The sequence below is a fragment of the Globicephala melas genome, chromosome 2 (assembly GCF_963455315.2).
Source record: "Globicephala melas chromosome 2, mGloMel1.2, whole genome shotgun sequence".
NCBI lineage: Eukaryota > Metazoa > Chordata > Mammalia > Artiodactyla > Delphinidae > Globicephala > Globicephala melas.
The window spans coordinates 85,949,696-85,974,538 of record NC_083315.2 but is presented as its reverse complement, the minus strand read 5'-3'; the positions used below and the strand labels follow the sequence as shown (position 1 = coordinate 85,974,538).

The window sequence follows — 24,843 nt, the reverse complement described above, 5'->3', positions numbered from 1 at the left end:
AACCAAATTCAAAGATTTTGAAAACAGTCACTAATAAAAAATAAAAACATCTGTATGCCTTCAACTAATATGAAGGACTTTTGCTAAAAGAGGCAAATAAAATTAACTCATTAATGGCTGACAAATTTTTAAAGTGATACAAACCTCCCTATCTTCCCTTGTATTTAATTTCAACAGAGTTCTGTTGCTTTTATCTGGCTTTACTGATCAATTATAACACATCATTCTGTGCCCAACTTATAGAGATTTAGATATTTGAGTCCCCTGAGGTGGGGCGCATATCTTAATTATTTCTATCTCAGAAACTCAGTATATCAAAGTCATCCAATAAGAGGTATATTGGGTGGCTTAATAAGTCAATTAATAAACAAATCGGAAGGGAAATTTTTGTGAGGAAACTTTATAGCAGTGCTTCTCAAACTTTCACATGCGTAAGGGTCCCTGGAAGATCTTGTTAAAATGCTGATTTTGATTCAGCAGGTCTCAAGTGGGACCTGAGATGCTGCATTTCCAACTGGCTCCCAGGTGATGCTGCCGCTGACTCCACGAAATAAGCAGCAAGAACTTACAGGCACTTCTTATCCTTCAGGCCTTTCCATGAAGCAATTAATTGCGTAAAATTTCACCTGAAACATTTCTCAGTTTCTGTGTCAACAAAGGACAACCCCATTCCCTAGCTCTCAGATTAAAAGTTAAGACAATATAGTGATGAGGCAAAAAAAAAAAAGGAAGTGAAAAGAAGATATTCCCACAGGCACAGAAACATCTTTTAAAATAACTTGAATGTTTGCCAGATCGTATGATGCTATCCTTCAGAGTAACAATTTCTGGAATTAAGTGCAAAAAAGCAATGGGACCATATTAGCCTCTCCCGACAAGGGTTATTCAGACTCCACGGAATTCCTTCAGAGCCAACTCCTTACTTAGCATACATGTCCGACGTGCCAAGCTAGGACCACACGTACCTCGGCATTCTGTCCGGGTGAGTGTGCTCTGATAGCCAGGTCGGCACTGACAGGTGTAGGAGCCCTGGGTATTAATACACTCGCCACCAGCACAAGGGTTTTTCTCACATTCATCAACATCTGCAAAACACAGTATATTTCAGTAAGACATTAGATCGCAGTAACTCATAACTCCAAGACCATTTTACTGGTTTCCTTTACACGCTAAAACACTTTCCTTTTAAGAAATAAATAGCATAATGAAAAGATCTTTTTTCTTTCCACTACAATAACGGTGTCACCGGCCACTTTAACTGGTTGAGCAGTTAGAATGTATTATTTTCCTGTGTCATTTTTCAGAGAAAAATGCCAAATACACAGCAACTCAACACTCCAAGCCAATAAACATTTTCTCTTCCTTGGGTCTGACATAAGGGAATCAAACAGACTAATATTTCAGAAGTGGCTTCTGGACAGAATTCTGAGTGTCTCTTGAAGCTCAATTTTTCAATGAAAAGAAGACCTAACCATATCTAAGCATTCCTTTCTCAGTTCCGCGATGAATATTACAACAAACCGTGAAGCTGTTGTTGTTTAAAGGGCAATTCTCACCCACCATCAAGGCTGCTACCACCTCCAGTCCGCCCCTAGACAGGCTCCCACTAGTTTTACACTCATTTAGAGCTATCAGTTTACTTACAGGTAAACTGGTTTTTATTCCTCTGTTTGTGAAGATGAAGAAGCTAAAGCTTATGGAAGATAACCCACTTGTCCGAAGTCACATGCTTCTTGTGGCAGATGCAAGTCTGATCTCACAACCCTGAGCGAGACGTTCCTTTCGCCTTTCCTACCCAGCTCTGGATGACCTCTCAGGATTGAAGCTACTTGAACAAGCTACTTGAACAAGCTCTTAACAAGCTATTTGAAGGGGCTTTCATATCACCTGGAAACTATATAGCATGAGAAACCAAGAACTACTTATTTCTGCCTGATTCATAACTGGAATTGAGATTTATAATAGACCTAAGAGAGCAGTTTATTTTAAAAAAATTAGATGGCAACTGGGTGTTCTTATCCAATCCAACAAATTATCCTTGTGTTACATTTCCTTCCTTCACTAGCTTAACTGCCTTATCAACGACTTAAAGTTCCTTGCTTTAGTTCCTTGCTCACTAGAGACTGTTGGTAAGTTATCCACTCAAATTAGTAAACCATGCAAAGTTTCATAATTTGGGGATATTTCTAATGCTTTATTTTAATGGTCAGGCTTCGATAGGATGGCTTAAGTTAGAGTTACCAGCAATGCCTTGAATGTGTTTTACAATGAAAGTTAAAAGTCACTACAGTAGGCATAATAATGCCCCTCCCCCAATACGTTCATGTCCTAACCACCAGAACCTGTGAACACGCTACACGGCAAGGGCAATTAAGTTGCTAATCAGCGGAATCCGTCCCTCCTGGATTATATACAGATGGGCCCAATGTAATCACAAAGATCCTTAAACGTGTTGGAAGGAATGCAAAGAGAGAACCAGAGAGTTCGAGATTTGAAGATGCTACACTGCTGGCTTTGAAGATGAAGAAACAGGCCCTCAGCCAGGGAATACACACGGCTTCTAGATGCCGGAAAAGGCAAAGAAATGGATGCTCTCCAAGAGCCTCGGAGAGGAACGCAGCCCTGCCGACACCTTGATTTGAGCCCAGAAAGACCCGTGTTGGACTTTTAACCTATAGAAATATAAGATAATAAATCTGTGTTGTTTTAAGCCGCTACGTTTGAGACAATGTGTTATAGCAGCCATAGAAAACCTCTACAGTCATGAAACAGCACTGCAGTAGCCTCTTGGTGCCAAGCCAGTGGTCTATCACGTACCAATGCACTCCCCACGGAGGTCCAGCTGGAATCCTTTGTTGCACTCACACCGGTAGCTCCCAGGAGTTGGGATGCAGCGTCCATTTTGACAGAGATAGCGAAACAGCTGGCAGTAATCAGTGACGTTGACGGGCAACACCCCTGAAGGAATAACACAAAACCCCATTAAAATTATGTCTAACTAGGGCATCTTCCACCAGCACTGAATCCAGTGATAATGGGCAAGATGCTGAATCATAAAGGAAGGAGGACACTCTGGGCAAAGGTTGCCTGGCGTCAACAGAGCTTGTTTCCATGCTCGCCTACAGAGAGCACCTGTGCACCGTGGCGCACGCTGCCAGGTACCGCGGCCTCGCTGTAGCCTGCTCCTCTGCCTGCTTCTCCCCACCGCTCCCTCCGCCTCACACTCAGGCCTCGAGCGCAGGGAAGCAACAAAGGCAGTGAGTTACTGGCATTTAACTATTTGCAAAACTGCTTTGCATGATATTTAACCCAAAGAGTAATCTAATGCCTCCTCTATGAATTCATCCTGTGAATCAGATTTAAATTTCTCCCACAACATCAATAGCAAAAGGACATTAATCTCTGGAGAATATGAAACTGCCCATTTTCCTTTATGCAATAGGCCAGTTGAGAAAGTTATACACTACACTCTGTAAATGAAATCTTTAAGGATTGGTTAAACTTACTTAATGACTTAAACAGCATAAACAACAACAAAAAAGTTAACCTGATTAATGCAAGAAATGTAATTAGATGACTTTTGAGCTCTTACTTGGCGGTTCCCGAGATGGATATGGATATTCCACTGGTGGTCGAGGGACTGTAATTTGAGGTCCAGGAGGAAAGCCAGGAGGAACAGGGTGAACTGGAGGAATGGGGCCAAGGGGTGGGGAAGGATATCCTGGCCTCTCGGGAATTACGATAGGGACAGAGCACAGCTTGTTGAAATCCTCTGGAAAAAAAAAACACAACACAACAGCTGAGGGGTAGCATATGCCATAGGCCCATGGAAGTCATCCTTACTTTGTAAAGAAATTTTGAATAGAACTGATCATCAAACCACGTAGGTCAATTGGAGAAAAGGAAAAAAGCCAACTGACTTGGCTTTTTTCCCTCAAGTCAGCATTCCTAAAACCTACAGCAGCAACCAGACTGGAACAATAATTCAAAACTGGAAACAAACTCCCCAGAGTGTGTACCACATGTCCCTCCTAAAACCTAGGAAGTCTTTACCTATGTCAAAATTCACCTCAAGGAAGAATAGAATAAAATGCCATGATCTCCACCCAGTCTTCCCACCTGTGGATCCCACAGGACTCTGAAGAGCACACTTTTTAGTGCTTGGATTTTATTTTATATGCCTTGGGAAGTCACTGGTAGTCTTCTGCAGGGGTGGGACACGATCAGATGAACATTTTCAGAAGATCATTCTCTCTGGCATTTGGAGACTGTACTGGAGGGAGGTAAGACTGCTGCAGAAGACCAAGGGCAAGACAAGGATGGCTGGACAAGGGAGCCAGTGATGGAACTGGACAGAAGTAAACACATTTGAAGATTATTTTAGAGATGAATGGGCTATGTTTGGGGAAGGAGTAAATGTCAGAGCTGAGGGAATAGGAAATCAAGAATGACTTCTAGTTTTCCAGTGGAGCAACAGGGTAGACATTGGTGCCGTTTGCTGAGATGGGAAAAACTGTGATGGGAGCAGGTTTGGTGGGTAAAAGCTATACGTTGAGCATATGAATTTTGAGATATCAGACATCCACATGGAGATGTCACAAAGCAGTTTTAAAAGAGAGTTTGAAGCCTAGAGAAGAAGTCAGGGCTGCTGCTAAGTTTTGGAGTTATCAGTAGATAGGCGTCATTTAAAGCCACTCATTTTCATGTTTCCTACAAATAGCCATATTTTGTCACAGTTCCATTCTATAAAGTAAACTATATAATTTTTAAAATTTCTTTTTCCCCTCTTTCCAGAATGTTGATTATTTTATTACCTCTGTCACACAGGGATTCTCCCATAGGTACTTTCTATACTAGCTTCATCCATTAATAGCAATTAGGCTAGTATTTTTATTTTCCTTGTGGACTAGAATCTGACTTATTCTATGACACAGTGATATGTCGTACTGAAATGTAGTCATATTTCAACCTCATGGGACCTTCTGTCCATTTACATTTGGCTAAACATACCTAGCTACCACGTACCTTGTTGTGTTTTTCTGGTCCATTACTAAAACTTTTTCAATCATACTTGACATTTCCAACTCAGGTTAAGTTTATGTTTTCAGAGAATTCTCCTACTGCATTGTTTCTCTGGAATTTCAACCCACAAAGATTCTGTAGTACTTGACTGTATTTGGAAAGGATTTATATATTGTTTCTGCTTCCCTGAATCAGGATGCTACAATCCCTGTTGTCAAACCACAGTGATCTTCCTTATAGAATTATCACCTGGACGTGCCATATCCAACATTTCCTGGCTACCTGCTTTCTACCAACTCTCTACCACTAAGACTGTGCAGTCTCTGAAGTCAAGGATCGTGTCTAACTCATGACGAAATCCCACTCTCAGCCTCACCTGGAAAACTGCACAGAAGAGGAATTTATTAACTATATTGGATTTAATTGAATGGCATTTGTACTTATTAGCTTCCAAACACCAATCAACCTTTTTTTTTTTTAGTCTTTTAGGATTTCTATAAAAGAAGTTGGATAGCTTATCAGCATTTCTGCTAACTAGGTGGGTATATTATTTTAAGCATGCCATTAAATTCATCTCAACCTCTTCATGAAAGTGTATCGGGCTGGGTTCTGTACTTTTTCCTACTTTCTTCGGCTTAATAACTTTCTGTTGAGCCCCTTTACATTCAGAATCAGCAACCTGGGGCTGATTTTGTTCAACTGATGTCCAACTTTCCTACCTCCATTTAACCCGGAGATGATACTGATTTTTTTTTAAAGTGAAAAGCTGACCAATCTGAAATAATTCTTCCTATGTCATCACTCTCCATAAGTTAAGAACCCAGAGGTCTGTAGTACTGGTACTGGAACATTTGAACAAACAAACACACCTACCTGCAAATTAGTTTGCTCTATCCATCTGCTCTGCTCTGGGCCTGTCTCAGGGTTGTGCATCTTTCAGTGGTACCCTTTGGGAGAGCAGCTCCCTGCAAAGTTACATAGGGGGACCGGGCCTTCTGCTCCATGAGTCCCAAAGTAGGTCTTCAGCAACTAAGCCTACTCTAGTCCTCCCTCTTCTATTCAAGGTCTCAACATAGGAAAGAATCCACATCAATGCTGCTGATTCCTAAGTTAACATATACATTTAAAAAGTGATTCTCCTGGTATCCCAGCAGTAGGTCTTAGTAGAAAGTCATGTGCTTCTAAACAGTGACCTACTAAATGGTCCCCCTAGTGAACTAAGAAGGGTGCCTTATATTTTTAGGCCAGAGACAGTCAAAATATATGGCAAAATATATGACCTGTTATATGTTAAAATTTATTGAAAGATTTTCTTGCTTCTTTAGTCCACACACATAATTCTCAGTAATAAATAGAAATTCAAAAATAACATCTGTGAGCACGTCTATAACCCATGATAATGGGGCATTCATATTCTGTGAGTAGCACACTCTGAAGTATTTCATTAGCTCTACAATCATCCATCTGCATCCTGATTTTCTCCCCTAAAATTTCCTGATTTAAACATACTTTTCAGGAACCAGATTGAGAAGAAGTTATTACCCCAATTTTTACTTAGAACTGGTGGGAAAGACGTCACCTAGTAAGTTGTACAGTCTACGTGAATGCCTCCCATCAGCAAGTTCTCGCTAAGTACCAGAGAAGCGTTAAAAAATTAGAAGGAATAAGGCACTATAATGATGACTGAAACCCCCTAATGAGATTTAGTAACTAGTAAAAAAGCTATATATGAACACACACAGGCACAGACCTGAGCAGATGGGATCTGTGTCACAGCAACAGTACAAACCTAGAGCACTGAGCATTTTCAGCAGTGGTGGTCTTGGGATGTGCAGGGATTAGGTCCTATCTGAGAGGAATCTCAACCAACAAGAGGGTGTATAACAGGCAGAGGTAGCAGGGGTGGGGAGTAGGGAGTAAGGACCTGAACTGGGGAGAAGTTTGGAGAAAAAAGAATATTTGAGTTTAGAAGTGCTCAGACTGGGTTCAAGGAAAGCTGGATTGCATCATTTAATTAGAAAATAAAGCTTCTATAAAGAACAAGAATTAAAAGATGAACGGGAATCAGATTTAGGGACTCTAAATGCCCTGCTAAGTAGTAAAATTTTATTTTCAAGAAATGGAGTGACTTGGACCACTGGATATTGCCTGAGTTCATCCTGCGAAAAATTTTCTGGACACCTTTCTCTACTTCTTCCCCAGACACAATTTTTTAAAACTGAATTTCAGATGAGGTAGGCTTTGGGAAATGTTACGTGGCAGCTGTGGATTTCACTAAGACCAGTTAGGAGGCTACTGCAATAGTGCAGATGAGAGAAAATGAGCTTTATGTGGAAATGAATATGACAGAAAAGAGAAATTGGAAAGAAAAAAACATCAACAGGACTTGGCAACCAAGAAGAGGAGAGTGTCAAACGTTAGGGAAGGAGGAAGTGTGTATCCCGAATAACTCACCTGAAAGGCTCTGAGGGAGTTGAGTTTTATTCTGCTGAGCTTTTGAGGATACAAAAGAAATACAGGAGACTAGGAAGGAACCAGTTCTTCTGACTGGTCAGGTTGCTACCCAGTGTTAATACGCAAGCTAAGTAAGATACAGTACCTGCGAACAGTGTCACCCTGGGCTCGCAGGGGGTTGAGCAGAGATACTCTGTGGATAAATGGAAGGGCTCTTACCCGTTGCTCTGATGGGACACATTTCGGGGGCGACAGTGACCCCCGGAGACCAGCACCGGCCGACGTCACAGCAGCACTGCATCTTGGTGATAGACTGCGGCAGCTGGTTAGAACAGCGCCCGTTTGCCAGAGCCGTGTAACAGTATCCTGGGCGAACATCTGAGAGGACAAAGAAACCCCCATACAAGTCACTGAGATCAAACGTAAAACGACTCTCTTTTGCCCCAGCACCTCCACATTTCCCAGTGGGGCTCGGGCAGGATGAGCTGACACTCAGCCCTAAGCTGTGAGCGCTCAGTCAGAGATCCCTCCATCTCACACCTTTTGCCCCTGTGAGCTGGTACACTTGACCCAAGTCCCACATTCCATCCCCAAGGTGGGAACAAATGATTACAACCATATGGGTCATAGGAAAAGAGAGAAGAAGAAAATCACTGGCGGTGATGGTTAATTAGGTATAGAGACATGTCTCTATACTGAAGGGAGACTGTGTTGTCCTTGGTTTCCAACGACTTAATTTGAGCCACTTTAGACAAATATTGATATAAATCTATTTTAAAACAACATGAAGTCTGCACTGTAGGTTACATCTCTAAAAGAACTTTCTTATTTTTCAGTCTGAAACCGTGAGTCAGACGTGTGAGATATTTTTTTTTTTAAAGGAACGAGCCATTTTGCAGTCAGATCCACTGCTCGTTAAGTGAGGTTTCCTTTTGTCCTGGGGCCCTAACAGATTTGATAAGGCACTAATTATTTACAAGTTCAAAATGTACATGATTGCAAGTTCTTAGTGCTATAGGATACAATACTTCTTGAAGGAACTTTGTTTTGGTGGCAGAACGGTATCTTCTCAAAGCAACAGGGGAAGACATTTCTATATATCACTTTTATTGGGTTACATCATGTCTGATTGACGTGACAACATTGACACACTGAAGTACACCTCTGGGTTACCAGAAAAGAGCCCATGACAAAGGAGAAACCTAAGTGCTTCATGAGCCTTTGAGGTCATGTGGTGGAATAGAGGAGGTAGGTAGCCAAGTGCAGAACCCCTTGATCTAACTATCATATGTTACGGGTGTATCTCTCTTTAAGTAAAATGTATTTCTGTACAGTTCCTATAAAATAAGTTTTGAAATGTAACTAGTATTTTGAATATGCTTGTCATTTGAAGGAATATAACTGGGAAATCCTTTTGTAAGGTGAAGAATTTGTTTGTAGTCAAAAATCTGTCCTCATGTTTCCTGTAAGTCTGCATATTAACCATCATTTGATCAGACAGGGTCATCCCTATCATTGTTTTCACTTACATCATTCTCAAAAACACAAAGCCTTAACATCTTGAAGGTTGCAATAAATTAATAAAATGAAATAAAATGAAAATACCAAGGCTGACTTAGAAACATTTCAATTGTTAATGTCGAGTGAAGATGGCTACATCAAACCTAGACAAACCATAAAAGAAAATTACGGGTCAGCTTTAAAGGATACGAGATTATTTCTAAAAAGTACTTTAAACCACTAGCAAGTGTAAGTGTGCTTTCCAGAAATTTTCTGTGGTCCCAGTTCCTGCACCTCTGGTCAGACTAATAGCCTCAGCAAAGAGGCAGAACAAGTTTTACTCCAGCCTGGTCCAGGGTAAATGGCTGGAGAGGGGAGTGCAGACAAAGAATGCTCTGTGGAGACATGGGTGGCACCTCCCCTGTGCACAAGGGGGAGAAATAGAACTTCCTGCTTCCTAATTTGCTTTGCCTTAAAGACACTAATACTTCATATACCCCAGGATTAATATTGGGGCATGGAAACCAAAGGCCGTTAAGAATGGGAAGAGGGGGCTTCCCTGCTGGCGTGGTGGTTGAGAGTCTGCCTGCCGATGCAGGGGACACGGGTTCGTGCCCCGGTCCGGGAGGATCCCACGTGCCGCGGAGCGGCTGGGCCCGTGAGCCATGGCCGCTGGGCCTGAGCGTCTGGAGCCTGTGCTCTGCAACGGGAGAGGCCACAGCAGTGAGAGGCCCACATACCGCAAAAAAAAGAATGGGAAGAGATGTTCAAAACTGGCTTATATCCCAGCTTCAAATGAATCTGGTGGTCAAAACCCAGTATAAACACTTGACCAAAATTTGTATGTACAATTTTCAGTGTGGGCCATCTTTCAGAGCAAAACTGGGACCCACAGCTGCCAACAGCAAGCTCCTAATGGGCTTATATCTATTATTTTGCAAATTATCTATGACATTATTTTACTGCCCAGCTGGCTGACTTATATGATAAATCAATGGGTCGGAGATTCTGGAACAAAATGGTGAGTGGTGGGACTGGAAGAATTACCAGCCACATTTGGGCTGCTGGCAGTTCCTGATTTATAAATGGCACCTGCATATACAATAATCATTTTACAATTTTTTTTTTTTTTTTGGCAGGAGAGCTTTTGTTAAGAATACACACATTTACACAACTTATAATTGTAAAGAAAACCAGTGGGAAGAGTTGTGAAAAGCAGGAACCATTCAGGGGAATTGACCCTTGGTCATGCCAGCCTGAAGTCTTCCATGTCATCAGATGGTAGTGCCAAAGGAAGTGGAAAGGAAATCATCTGGTGCTGGATCGCTTTGCATAGAGGGTAAGGGGTGGCTTTAAAGTAATCTGAAGATCTACGGGAGCTGAGGGAGAAGCATGGTACGACTTAGAGGAGGTAAATGAAGGTTGGAGAAACCTTAGACACCTTCATCTATTTTAAATCTGTCCTGACCAAGACATCTGGCAGAAAAGGAGTAAGAAACTTTCTTCCTTTCTCCACTTCTGAATCACTTGGCCTTACTCTCAGGACCCAGAAATCACATCACATCAAAACAAATATATGACGGATTAAATATCAATAGGTGTTTGCAGGTCATCCTAGCCTGTCAGCAGCTCTCCCCTAACCAATCACTAACATTGTTGGGGCCAACCAGCAGCTAGGAGCTGTGAGGCCCAATCTAGGTGCCAGACATCTCTAAGAGTCCTGGGAATTGATGAGACAGAACACACTAATATGAAAAGACAGCCTTACACAAAGTATTATAAAGTGCCAAACAAAGATCACAAAACCAAAAATAAAATGCAATAATTCTACCAGCACTTACACGACAAAGGCGGTGTTAGAACTGGTGAGATCTGAGAGTCGCAGAATGCGGTAACAGAAGGTAACAGTTTGAATATCATGGTTAAAAGAGATGTATAAGGAAGATACCACATACCACTATCTACACGTGGGGTTTCCTATTGGTTAGATTCACTAATTCCAAATAACCAACTTGCCAACAAACCTTGGATTTGTTTAAAAGTTGGAGACTATACATATTTTCTTGCCACTGGGGATAATTTTGGGGGTCTCTGTGGTTTACCATGGCAGGCAGTAGGGAAGGCAGAAATGTCATTGGGATCACTTTATGTAAGTTGCTAATTATGGGTCTCATAAAGTTCCAAGGAAGGAGGAACAGTGCTTGCCTAGGGGTATGGCAAGCAAACGATGGTCACTGGGAGGAAGCAATGGGCGGAGTCCGGACTGTAGACTCAGCCCAAGTTGGAATCCCAGCTCCCTCACTTATTAACTGCTTAAACAACTGGAGTAAATTATTTATCTAAACTTCCCAAAGCTCAGCTTCTTCCCATCTACAGTACTGTTTTGAACCTTAAGTCAAATAATTTCCATAAAATACCTCACACCGAGGAGGTGACCCAGGAATCTTAGTTCCCTTCTTTTGTAAAAGTTAGCGTGGGTATATTAGGTAAAAAGGAAAGAACTTTAAAAATGTCAACTTTCTGATATGTAAATGTGTTAAAAGGATTAATCATTTTAATGCTGTTTGGGGCTCTCTTTGAAGGTTAAAAAAAAAAATCTACCTATTATCTGGCCAGGAAAGGACTTCTGCTAGGCATATCCACTGGAGGTCATGTGTTAATTGGGACAGTTTGGGGAGAAAAAGGAGCTACATGAACTGCACTTGCCATCCTTTCACTGCAGTTCCAAGATCTATGGATAGATTCTGGAAAATCAGGCAATCTGGGTGCCACCAACCATTGCTTCTAAGGAAAAGTCCAGATATGTTTCCCTCATGAGTTGTACTTATTCAAATGTCAACGGAGAGACTGCCCTCAGCTTTTATTATGTGTGACTAACTAAAAAGGAATTCAGAATTTCAAGTGCAATTCTGTTTTGGTCTGAAATTCATGGCCTGTGGTGAGGATGTGAAGCTGCGTGTCTTTGAAACTATGGGCCAGAAACAAACATCAAAAGATAGCCTTCACTTTCCTCTGAGGCCTTCTGCCATAGGCTCCTCAGCTTGGCCCTATTAATAAGGGATTAGTTATTTTGATAGTCAACATGCTTACTGAGTGCCTACTACATGCAAGGAATTGTGCTGAGAACCACCAGGAATATAAGGCTAGCAGTTATTGTTCTCTAAGGAGAATTACAACTTAATTAGGGAGACAAAAACATACAGAAACACAGAATTTCCCTATAAAGCCATTTCTAATAAGATATCCTTAGGTTCGGGGGGGAAACTGCTTTCAGGTAAGCTGATCTGGGACAACTTCAAAGATAGAGAACCTGAGTAAGAGGGTGAAAGGAGGCTTGCACTGGGGAACGTGTTCTGAGTGGTGCAACATGAATGAAGCAATTGCTGTGAATGGCCTGTTTGGGGGTGAGAAGCAGTGACTGTGCTAAGTCAGCAAGGTTGGGAGGGGTCACAGAGTGAAGCTCCTTCTCTATCGGGCTGTCCATTTTTGAACTTGAACTTTATTCTAGAATACTGGACTTTGAAGGAACTCTTAGCAACCATTAAATCCAGCTATTGTCAGATCTATATTTTTGAACAACAGAACCACTTATTTAATTGATATTTTGTAATAGCAAAATATGGATAGCCTAACACCCACCCAGATGTAAGCCTAACACCCACCCAGATAAAAGCAAAATTGCCTGGCGTGTGTATATGAAGCGGGAGGGGAAGGCAGGAACCCTTTCCACTCAGCCTCCCCCTTTGCCCTGTCCCCCTCTCCAACCCTAGCATCCCTAGAGGGCTTTGCAGCACCTGAAGATTCCATGGGATATAGACTGAAAACCACTAATTTCCAAATCCTAATGGAAAACTACCAGAGGTTTTTGAGCAGGAGAGTTATTTAATCAAAGCACCATTTTAGGAAGATAAATCTGACAAGACGTAATGTAGGGAAGCCAGGAAGCAGGGAGAGCAATTAAAAGATTATTGCAAAATTTCAGATCTAAATTAACATAGGTCCTGGGAAATGACTGAAGGTGGAGGTGAAGAGCGAGAAGAGTCAAAGATGGCTTCAAGGTCTGACGGTCACATAACTGCAAAGTTAATTTTAGACTGAGTTTATCTGTAGGGTCTCCTGGATCATCTCTTTATGGGAGGCAAAAATCCCAAAACAAGACCACAGTTGCCTCTGTTCTTCAAGAGGGTGGTCAACTATTTAACAGACTTCCATAAAAGCACATTTTACCTCAAGTGAGAAACTATATGTCTCCCTTAACAAATTTTGTCTCCCTTAGACTGATGTCTATTATGGAACTGATTTACATAAACTGTGCATGATGTTTATAATTACACCTACCTATGCATCTGGTACCATCGGGAGAGGTGTAAAAACCGGGGGGACATTTGCAAAAGTAACTGCTGACTGTGTTTGTACATTCGCCCCCCTCACAGATTCCAGGAATAGTGCTGCATTCATCAATATCTGGAATGAAAAGAATAGTTTCAGTATTTGTAGAACACAGTATAAAACCGTCCATCATTACAAGAATTCAGAGGTAACACTCATCAAATCATGTTCCCAGAAACAGCAATCTTTAGAGAATAAAAGCTGCCTATAAAATAGTTAATTCAAAGAATGGGTGTTTCTTCTCTCAAGACAGGTTTACCCAAGGAATTTACCAAATTTGAAAGATTAGAGCAAAATGAAATGAATTCTGCCTTTAAAATCTAAAACGGTACTGTCGTTTCAAGTCCCTACAGCATGCTAATATTCCAAATATTTTGTTTAAAATTTTGTTTTCCCTTTTCTCTTCGTGTTTTGCACATCGAGTTAAGCTCCCTTTCTAGCCACTGTATATTCTGCATCACTTCCTGCATTTGTTTTTGATCTGATTTTCCACAGATACTGAAATCCTACAGAGGAGACCACGTGGTCTGACTGCTGACCAAGACGTGGCTAACTTGGTATTCTCAGGGGCTCCCAAACTGCCACTACAATGGTTTTCTCTGGGTTCAGAGAGTGAATTGTGGTGGACGCTGAGATGCTTCATCCAAATCCTCTGTCAGGAAATGACTTGTTGTCCCAGATCTGGGAGTGCTGTCAGGAGATGGCCTCCAGCTCTCAGCTCCTTCAGGGACCCCTTGAGCAGCCTGAGCAACCTCACCCGGGGTTACAACCTTCCCAGGCGCCCACATCCACCGATTGATTGTGGAGGAAGGACAATGGTCTGGTCATCTCGCCCCAAAGGGTGCAACTCTGAAAACCACTCCAATTCCCCAATTCCCTGTGGGGTCGGCTGAGGTCAGAGTTGTGGTTAGTCCTCAGGGCCTGAGGCCACTGGGTCTCCTTAAGGAAGCAGTCAAAGTCACTTAGACAAATCAGACCACTTCCTTCAAGGAGAGCTTTTCAAGAGCCCCAATCAGACACTGGCAGTTGTCGACAGATGTGGCACCAGTGTGGGGAGAGAAGAAACTGAGAATGTCCTGCTTAGGTTAAAAGTGAACTCAGGGCCCAAGGTATCTACGTGGCCTCTTCCCTAAGACAAGTGGGGCTTTCTGCACTGACCTAGGGAGAGGGACGGTCTGACCCAAGCCTCCTGGAACCGTTGCAATGGCCAGACTGCCAGTGTGGGTAGTTTAAAAATAAGAACTTTTCTTCTCTAGTTAAAGTACTGCTCTTCACTGGTAAAACAAAATAGAGTTCTAAGTGGACCAAAATAGAGTGCAAGTGTCTTCTGACTCAAGTTCACCCTGTTAGTCAAAAAGACAGCAGTGACACTGTTTCCATGCAGTTTAACCTTTTAAAAAGCAAAACCCCCATTCTTCTAGGCTAGGCTAGAGGCTAACCCAAGCAATATGTCACTGCTTATGTTGGGGTCAGTGCTAACCCAGACAGATCATCCTTGTGAAGTTGTATAAGGGAAAGGTGCATATTCTACTCCGACAGATACAAACGTCACTGTGGAGTCAGTGAAAGTCAGGCAGAGAAACAGCCAAGGACAGAGCCTAAGGGTCTAGAACTTAATCTAACCATACTCTCAAGGCTCATTTTAAGGCAGTTCTTTAACATCGATCCTTCTGTATTTACCAGCCACACTACTACCTAAAACCAACAAAAAGCCAAACAAGTATAGCAAAGAGCCTAGAGGATCTGACAACCTCATCTAACGAGAGAGGAGGTTATAACCATAACACAAAGGTATTAACACAAAGGCACCTTTCTCAAAAGGTCCCTAAAAATTAATGTCTAAGTCACATGATGCCTATCAAAAATCATGTGAGCAGATAGAGTCTACTGAAAGAAACATTTTTCTACTTGTTTGTATAAATGACTGCTGTCATCCTTTTTAAGGACACTTAGTAGACATCAATATCCAAAGAGGTTAAGTGACAGCATATATCAGAAAAAAAGTTATTTAAAAACAAGAATCTGGGACTTCCCTGGTGGCGCAGTGGTTAAGAATCCGCCTGCCAATGCAGGGGACACGGGGTTGGTGCCCTGGTCCGGGAAGATCCCACGTGCCGCGGAGCAACTAAGCCTGCGAGCCACAACTACTGAAGCCTGTGCACATAGAGCCCGTGCTCCGCAACAAGAGAAGCCACCACAAGGAGAAGCACGCACACCACCACGAAGAGTAGCCCCTGCTCGCCGCAACTAGAGAAATCCCGCACGTAACAACAAAGACCCAACACAGCCAAAAATAATTAATTAAAAAAAAATAAAAATAAAAACAAGGATTAACTTGGGCAGGGTGGAGGAAACATCTTCTTTCACATGCTGGCTATGTTAGATTTGGACCCTTTACTGAGGATAAGGAGAAGAAGAAGAATTAATATGTACTGAGTGCCAGGCATTGTCTAAATGCTTTATGGGTGTCAACTCATCTAACCCTCACACTGTAGCTACGATCATAGAACCTGATTTCTATAATTCTGGTGCCTAGGCACAGCTCTTGCATTCCACTGAGGCCTTCAGAAAACTGGCACATGTAAAACCTGAAACAAGAGCAAAGAGGTTCGTGTATAAAGTGATGTTAAATCCAAGTCTTCAACCGCCACAGGCTGGGCAGGAGGAAGGGGCAGGGTTTCCACTTAGGGTGCACACCTTCAAAGGTCAGCAGGTCAGGAAACACAACGTAGAGTGTACGTCCCTACTTGTCACACAGATAAAGCTAAAAGCACCAGGCCAAATTGTTCAATTTGAAGGAACTTATTAAATGGCCCCTTCAGTGTCCTCTCCTCAGTGACACACCCTTTCCCTTTTCATGTCTAGGGCCTTTCTAGTTTCCTGAACCACCCTGCTTCTCAGTCCCATCACTTCCTAGCAAGGGAAGTGAGTTCTGATTGCACGAGCAGGCCATGGTGGGAGTCCCTGACAATAAAAGTCTGTAATAAAGCATTTCAATCACAAAATCACTTACACTCTGAAACTCATTCATACTAATCTATTATTTTTCCAGGCTCTTAGCACACTGTGTTTGTCACCTTTTACTAGAATGTCAGGGATCCTACACAGGAGAGAATTTGAGATCAGTGGATTTCTCAGCGTCTCTGTAAGTCAGTCTGTATCAAATGCCACTGTCAAAGTAAATCCGTTTGAGGAGCCTGGTGGGGAGTAGAACTTGGCTGGGAAGAGCTACTTCTGCGCTCTGAACACTTCCCCCTGTTTCCTTGGGGCAGGACAGAGCTGCTGGCAGTAGCTATGCCCATGGCCTCACTGGCTTCTTGCTGTGGACCTAAGAAGATACACAAATGGTAGGTCCCTTCCCTCCTGATTTGCTGCCCTGTCCTTTGTTCTTCTTCTTCCTTCTTGTCCCTCTGTCTCATCTGCTCTCTCCAGGCATTCTTCCCATCCCTTGGCCTCTTCCCTAACCTGGGGCTCCTCTAGCGGGAGGGGAGGAAGGACTGTGGAGGGCCGATGGGATAGAGCTGGGTCCCAGTTCTGGGACAGGCATCCCTGGGACACCCAGCTCTCCAGGAGCTCCATCCAAGATCATGGATGTTGACATGACTGAGAGACGGGGGAACCAGTTAACCTGACTGTCTAGATCGCTAACAAAGTGAGAAAAAAATCAACTGAAAATTGTGGCAGCTGTTAAAAAGCAATACGTGATACTAATAATTATAAATGCCACCGAGCCTGTGAGACTCTTATTATTGCTTTATTAGACACCTGAAATCCAATGTAAAATATGTGACTAAAAAACAAACAAGCTGATACTTCAAGTCAGGTTGAAAAAAAATCAGCCTTATTACCAGTTTATAGTCACACCACGCATGCCAGTTTGCATGGTTTCTTATTCATGTAGCCCCAGCTGTCCGATCCCGACTGAGAAACAGTGAGAAATGTGGAGATGGAGGCCTGATGGCAGAACTGGAAAGAACTCCCAGATATAATCGTGTTCAATCTCCTCATTTGAAAGTTGATGTAACTCAGAGCTGGTAACTGACTTATCCAAGATCACACAGAGGATGAGGGACATTGCCAGGATTCGGCCCAGGTCTACCTGATTCCCAGGGCTCTTGTGCCTATACCACAGACATTCTGTTCAGCAGTTGGATAGGAGCCGGTGACCTTGAACAGTGAATCAGGGCCTGCACCAAACCTGCAGAGGATGGAGCCCCAAGATAGCAATGGGTTAAGTAGCCCCAGGAATGCTCCTTGGTGTCTGGCAGGATAAGAGTCCCTGATAGCAAGTAGCCATCAGATAAACAGGCCATTATTTTAGAAAAGGGAAGTCTTAAAGTTTTTTGGCTTCCATAGGAGGGAGAGATTAGATTTAAGAGTTACATTTTTAAAAAGTCCTTTGCATCACACAGTATTGTAATTGCCAAAGGCTGGGCTGGTGTTAATCTAAATCCCAAAATATTAGTGGTTAATTAGGAATCCAAGGGACTTCTTCCAGAAATAAAACTTAATCCTTTAATTACGCGTTTTATTTGTTAATTTCCTTCCACAGTAACCTATGCAAATATGGACTTGGTTTCCAAAAAGAAAAGGCTCGTGTGTTCTTCCAGGGGGCACACTCCAGAGTCACTGGGAAAATCAACAACGAAGGCGGGCGTGAACTCTGCTTCCCTTTTTCTCAAGTCACAACTATAAATCTCAATCTTTTTCTTCTTAAATTTATGAAAATTTAATAATTTTTATTTAATCGCTTCAGCTCGCTAATTTACATTTCAAAGGTGCCTAAATTGCATGTGTTTATATAAAACTAGGTACATGATATTTTCAAAAAGTTTTGGGAAAAGGGGGACATTTTAAGAAGTAAGGGAGAATTCTGCAAAAGGACGATCTCACACAAAGCTGCTTTCACCATCACTGACGGCGTGAAGGTAAGCATCTTGTAAATTGGCTGAAACCAATTTTTGATTGAATTTTTAAAAATTATTCTGGGCTTCCAGGTACCCAGTTCCTTCCTCTCCAAGTCAAGAGGAAGATACATTTAAAAGGCCATTCAGTGAATTGGGAGATTGGGATTGACATATATACACTGCTATGTATAAATAGACGACTAATAAGAACCTACTGTATAGCACAGGGAACTCTACTCAAGGCTCTGTGGTGACCTAAATGAGAAGGAAATCTAAAAAAGAGGGGATATATGTATATGTATAGCTGATTCACTTTGCTGTACAGCAGAAACTAACACAACACTGTAAAGCAACTATACTCTAATGAAAATTTCAAAACAATTGTAAATCACCAAACAAAATAAAATAGTCTATTTCAAGTTAAAAATAAAGCCACTCAAAGTAATGGCAAGGGTGCCAGAACCACTTTCACAAGGGCACAGAACCCCACCGTGGCCTGACCATCTTCCTAGGGCATATATGGGCTCTTGATCTTCTTTGTGGTGGGGGTCAGATTTTCTGGAATTCCTTCTATTGACCGCCTGGAGATCACCCCAGGCCCAAAGTCATGCCATTCCCATGGTGCGGTGGTGGAACTGGAGAAGGGCCAGGAAGTCGAAGGAGGGGACCCACTCACCAAGCATTCTCAGGGGACTTTCCGACTGCTTTCCTACCAGAGTAAGGCAGGGCAACAATGCCCAAACCAGTCTCCAGGCCAGAATAAATGCAGTACTATAACAAGACATTCTCTTCCAATATCAATTTTGCATAGAAAAATTAAAGGGAAGGGGAAAAACCCATCATCTGAATTTAATATAACAGGAGATGGGAAAGAGAAAAAAAAAAAGAGGTCTAGCCAAAAGTATTCTGTTTTTATCTTGCTACTGACTTCAATATGTAGCCGGAAAAAAAAAAAATTGTGGAAAATGATTAAGTAATTTTCAGCCTGAATTTCTGGTCCATTGGTCACACTACTATAATAGGTTTCTTAGCACTAATAAAAGGATTTTGAATCACTTTTCTTTCAGTCCGAGCATTAATTCTGTGCATCTTCTATCTAGTTCACAACGAGAGAAGGTGAGAAATCCTGACTGATGTTAATTGACTGGTCTGAATGAAAGAAAGTGTCACAGGAAAACAACTCTAGTTGAAACTAGAAGCTATCATAATTCCAGAAAACACAACACAGACTGGACAAGCCATAGGAAGTATATTGCCCTAAATCTTGAAGCTGACTACATCTCTTGAAACTGAATATAGTAAGCTGAGAAAGCCTAAAAATGACCCATTGTTGATGTGGATTTTACATGCAATAAACCTTAAGAGCTCATTAATGTCATAAAAGATATATATGATAATACCTGGAAATCTATACCATAATATTTTAAATATTTCAAAATATAGAGTTATTAAAGTAGAGGTAATGGCTTGCATCCAGGAAAGCAGACAATATAATATGGTACAACAAGCACCAGAGTGTGAATCAAAAGAAGTAAATTTTATGTCGTATGATATTGCTTACATGTGGAACCTAAAAAAGGATACAAATGAGCTTATTTACAAAATGGAAATAGAGTCACAGATGCAGAAAACAAATATGGTTACCAAGGGGGAAGGGGGGAGGGATAAATTGGGAGATTGGGATTGACATATACGTACTACTATATATAAAATAGATAACTAATAGGGACCTACTGTATAGCACAGGGAACTCCACTCAATACTCTGTAATGACCTATACGGGAAAAGAATCTAAAAGAGTGGATATATGTATATGTATAACTGATTCACTTTGCTGTACAGCATAAACTAACACAATATTGTAAATCAACTATACTCCAATAAAAATTAATTTAAAAAAAGGAAGTAAATTTTAGCACTGTCTGATGACCTCGGTCAGGGTGCTTAACACACCCAAGACAGTTCCTTAATATATAACGTAAAAGGGTGAAACCAGGTAAGTTCTTTGCCCTTTCAGTATCAACATTCTCTACTTCTAACTTAATCCACAGTATAACTTCTAAATTACATTGGCCTATAGAGAGTCAATTTTATTGTTCATTGAAACTTAAGAAGCCCTACATCTTTGGAAAGAACTTAAGTATTTTTCACAGCTACCTCAACTGTTTATAACATGTTCAAGAACATATCATTATAAATTATAGGATGATTAATAACTTAAAAACAACTCTAACCCACAAAGATAATTTTAACACAGTTACTCAGTTTCAGGGCAAGTAGATGTTAAACTTCTTAAATGTAATTCAGATTTAAAGCTGCCTTTTGCATGTATGATATACCCTGGAGATCAACAAAGAAGATTAATGAGCCAATTCCTGACAAATGACTTAGAATGAAGTATTCCTCAGTGCTAGCGTTTAGGAATATAGATACAACAGCAACTGCTTTCAACAAAAGTGCTTGCATCTAAATGAAATCTTATATCACCCCAAAGACAATCAGTTGAGAATGAAGGAAAAAGTTTTCACTGCTAAGCTTGATGAGAGATGTTGCCTTAAGAATGCTGTTACATTATTTTCAGACATTACATATATAAGGTACATGAACTCACTAAAGAAAAGAATTCAATGCTGCCTAGTTACTTCCTGGATGTTTCCCTCTCATGAAACCAATATTTATTACACGTGGAAGCCAGGGCTCTTTTTGGCAAATAGCAGAAGTGGTGAATAGGAACACATTCTCTGTACACACATTTTTAGAAGCTCAATCTATAAACTAAATGCAAATATATAAATTTACCTCAAGTTATTTTTCTGTTTGATTAACATTAAAAGGTTTCCATTTGATAGGCAGAAAAGGAAATCCTAAACTTGTACTAGGAGCATAAATATAAGGGTTAACAGATCTCTCCAAAGGAAAAAAAAAATCGAACATACATTTTGACTAGAAAAACAACAGAAGATATGTCATTCTGAATGATATGTAATGATCAAATTTAAATTCGTGTCTCTAGAACTATACAAAAACATGTATCTTGAACATCTTAACCCAAATATTGGTTCAAAAATATTTCATGTTTTAATATTTAATTTGATTCAGATGGATCTCCTATTTTGGGTCTATAAAAATGGAAAAAGCTGCAGGCTTTTTCTGGTTCAATAGCAGAAAGGCATATTATTCCCGGTAAGGATATTATATGTACACATTCACAGGAATGACAAAGACAGAAGGATTTAGGAACAATTTGTAAAAAAGCTTGTCACTGATTTGGGTTTTGCCCGCCCCTCCACCCCTGAACTGCAAAGCATGATATTTCTTACCTTCACATTTTTGTGACACTTCATTAAATTTGTGTCCAGCAGGGCATTTGCACTCAAAAGACCCAACAGTATTAATGCAATTTCCTCCTTGACAGAGCCCAGGGATGGCCTGGCATTCATCCACATCTGTTAGATTTTAGAAGCAAGGGATGGGGCAGGGGGTGGGGGAGGAGAGATTAATATGAAATTCATTGCAGAAGAAAACATGATAGTTTGCCCACAATTATATTATCACATTTATATCAATGAGCAATTTGTCCATCACAATATTTGGAACATGATGAGAGACACTGTTTCTCACAATTACATAATGCGAAATAAACTGAGTAACATAACTTGGTCAATAGTGTTCTATTGGAAGTCACAAGTATTCTTTATTTTCCTACCTTCCATCTTCCCTCATGCAGAGGAGAATGTTGGTACTAACTTTTGTGAGTTTTATTACGCATGCTGCAAAGTACAAGGATACTATGATAAAATGATTGACAGTAATAACTAGAGGTATTCAAGAAATGCTTACAATCAAAACGTAACACATTTCTATAATAACACTGTCTTTAAGAGTTGTATGGAGTGATTCAGTTCAAACAGAATTTATTTGAATGAGATCACTCAGACTACACGAGACAGCTAATGCTTTTACACAAATGAGATGGAAAATGTTCAACATAGATTCTGGAGAATTGTCGTGCACAATAAAAATTAAACAACACAGGAAATTAGGCCAAGAAGTGAGAGCAGAGCAGCCGCCAGAGGGAACATTTTTAAAGGTAAGTCGGATCCTGTTCCAGCTCAGCTTAACACTTAAGGCCATGCTAAGTCCTAGAGGAGTCTACCTGACCCCTCTACTCTCTGAACTCATCTCCTATCCTACGCCCTCTCTCACTCCTCTCCATCCACAATAGTTTCCTTGCCATTCCTCAAATACAACAAGGTCGCTCCTGCCTCAGGGTTTTGCAGTGATGGCCCCCTGCCTGGACTACTCTTTGTAGAGCTCATGGTTCACCCTGTCCGACCCGTCAGATCTCTGCTCCACTGCAGCAGGGGACCCTCCCAATGCCAGTCTAATAGGAACGCCTCCCTCGCCCCCCATCACTCACCACCCTTCTTTACTCTGCTCATTTTGCCCCATAGGACCAATCACTAGCTGACCTAATAAATATCTGTTTGCTTTGCTTTGTTCTATAAATCAAATGTTTTCAATACAAGATTCCAGGGAGCAGGTTCTTTGTCTGTTTTGTTCACTGCTGAATCCCCAGCACCTAGGAAATAACTATGGTCCTACCTGGAACCCCAAATATTAACCTTCCAGGAACAAAAGTAATCATTCCAGGCTCATTAGGAAGATGTTTATAAAAGTACATGTATTCTCTCCATCTCTTCATCCATAACACACAAAATTCTGGTTTAATAAGAAACCCCAGGGAGGCAGTTTAACTTTTCTTCCTCTGGGTATTTTTTAGAAATCGTACCCTTTCGTTTTACTCTTCATTGTGTGAAGTGAGAGAGCAATTGCCAACTGTAAAATCTCTAATAATCTGTGTTTTTGAAACAAGCTGCCATGCAGGAAAAGGGGTACTAATTTAACAACAAAAAGTATCACTTTTGATACTTTGGTACAAAAGTATCACTTACTGTTTTACATAAAATGTCCTGGCTCACAGATGAACGACAATATGTGAGTATAATTAGATTATGTTTTACAGCTGATCTCTATTTTGTCTTACACCAGAATTTTCCATTCTTGCTATGTTGAATATGTTTATTAAAATGTTATTTGAAATTACAATTGGACATAGAAGCAAAACTAGACAGTCTTGTTGATCATGATTTTTGGCCAACAGGAAATATACATGAGGGCACTTCTCCACTGGTCATACATTCCAAGGCTGAAGACAGACTAAGTTCCTTTTTGAACCCATTGCTCACAGCCCCTCACATGTGGCCAAAAGACTAAAAACACCAGCAAGGAGAGAGCACCCCAAGCTGATAACAGACCTTCTCTGAAAAAAACCAACCAAACAAGAAGAATTTCATTCTCACAGTGGCAATATAACTGCCACTTTGATTCCATGGGTTTTCACAAATTTTCTTCATATAAAAAAACTCTTTTTCCGTTGGATGTTGAAGAAGAGTCAGGAAAGAACAGGAAGAAAATGCTGGAAAAGTCCAGGTTGTATGAAATGAATATCAAAGCTAAAGAGAAGCAGCTTTTCCCTCTCTCCCTCTTCATCTCTTCCCTTGAATTCTCTCAGCACCTCAGCCTCTGACTAGGACTCACAGGCGTCAGTGGAGTACCCAAAATCTGGCTTTCTGGTCACTCTCTGTGAGTTCATGGGTATTAGCTGACTTCAAAACACCATGGCTAAGAATTTTTTCAGAACTCCTTGAGACTTTCCAAGGATGAGAAAAATAAGAAGGCACCAAAGAAAAAGGGGGGACAAAACTTACTCTTGATTTTATGAAATTGTACCGTTTACCCTTTTGTAATTCTAGGATTTCAAAGTGACTTCTTGCTGCTCCTAACGTTCGGAAAGATACATTCAAGGGCATACAAAAGAGCTGCATGTTGTACATAGAAGCCAGGGACCAGGATCAACCAGTGTTTATCAGATATGAAATTTATTGAAGTATAATTTAATGGAGATCCACAGAACTGGGTGATTAAGCTCAAGTTCTGCTTTATTGCATATTATCCTTAGAATTAACATACAGAACAAAATCGAACTAGTATCTATTTGCCTCAGAAAAGCATACCTTGAATTTTCTCTAAACACTGCAACTTGCTAAAAAAGCACTGAAGATGTCTAAAGGAAACAGATACAGCCTGGGAGTTTTCAGTCCCATCAGTTTAGTGTGGAGCTGCCTCTGTTCACTTCCTCCTATTTCCTGCCAGACATCCAGACAATAAAAGAATTTGTACAGCTGGAAGGACAGGAGTAAAAGCCAAAAACAGAGTAAGGGCTTCCATGGGAGGCAGGAGAAGAAGCAAGCAGGCAACATCTGGGGATATTTAAAACTGTGAAACAAATCCTAATTTATTTCTGACTTGTAAAAAAAAAAAAACAGAAAAAACTCCATAATGTAGCATGTAAAATGGAGAGAGGAACAATTTTCCTCAGGTCAACTAAGTACAATCCATGAGACAGAGGAACTCCAGCAATTTCAAATGAAGGGGGAAAAAATTAAGAAAAACAAACTACCTTATTCACAAATTTTGCTTTGTGTTTGTACACAGCATTGCTCTAACA

At 41.0% G+C, this 24,843-nt stretch overlaps 1 protein-coding gene across 2 annotated transcripts in view; it reads right to left on the bottom strand.

The window, feature by feature from the left end:
• Window positions 1–24,843, bottom strand: part of FBN1 (fibrillin 1) — a 252,069-nt gene that overhangs the window by 113,717 nt on the left and 113,509 nt on the right. For both annotated transcript variants that reach the window (XM_030842674.2, XM_060294282.1), the window contains exons 7-12: window positions 21,593–21,718; window positions 13,315–13,440; window positions 7,696–7,854; window positions 3,593–3,772; window positions 2,818–2,958; window positions 966–1,085 (exon numbers count right to left, since the gene is read on the bottom strand). In XM_030842674.2, the coding sequence (XP_030698534.1) occupies window positions 966–1,085; window positions 2,818–2,958; window positions 3,593–3,772; window positions 7,696–7,854; window positions 13,315–13,440; window positions 21,593–21,718 (852 nt within the window). The remainder of the gene's footprint in view (window positions 1–965; window positions 1,086–2,817; window positions 2,959–3,592; window positions 3,773–7,695; window positions 7,855–13,314; window positions 13,441–21,592; window positions 21,719–24,843) is intronic.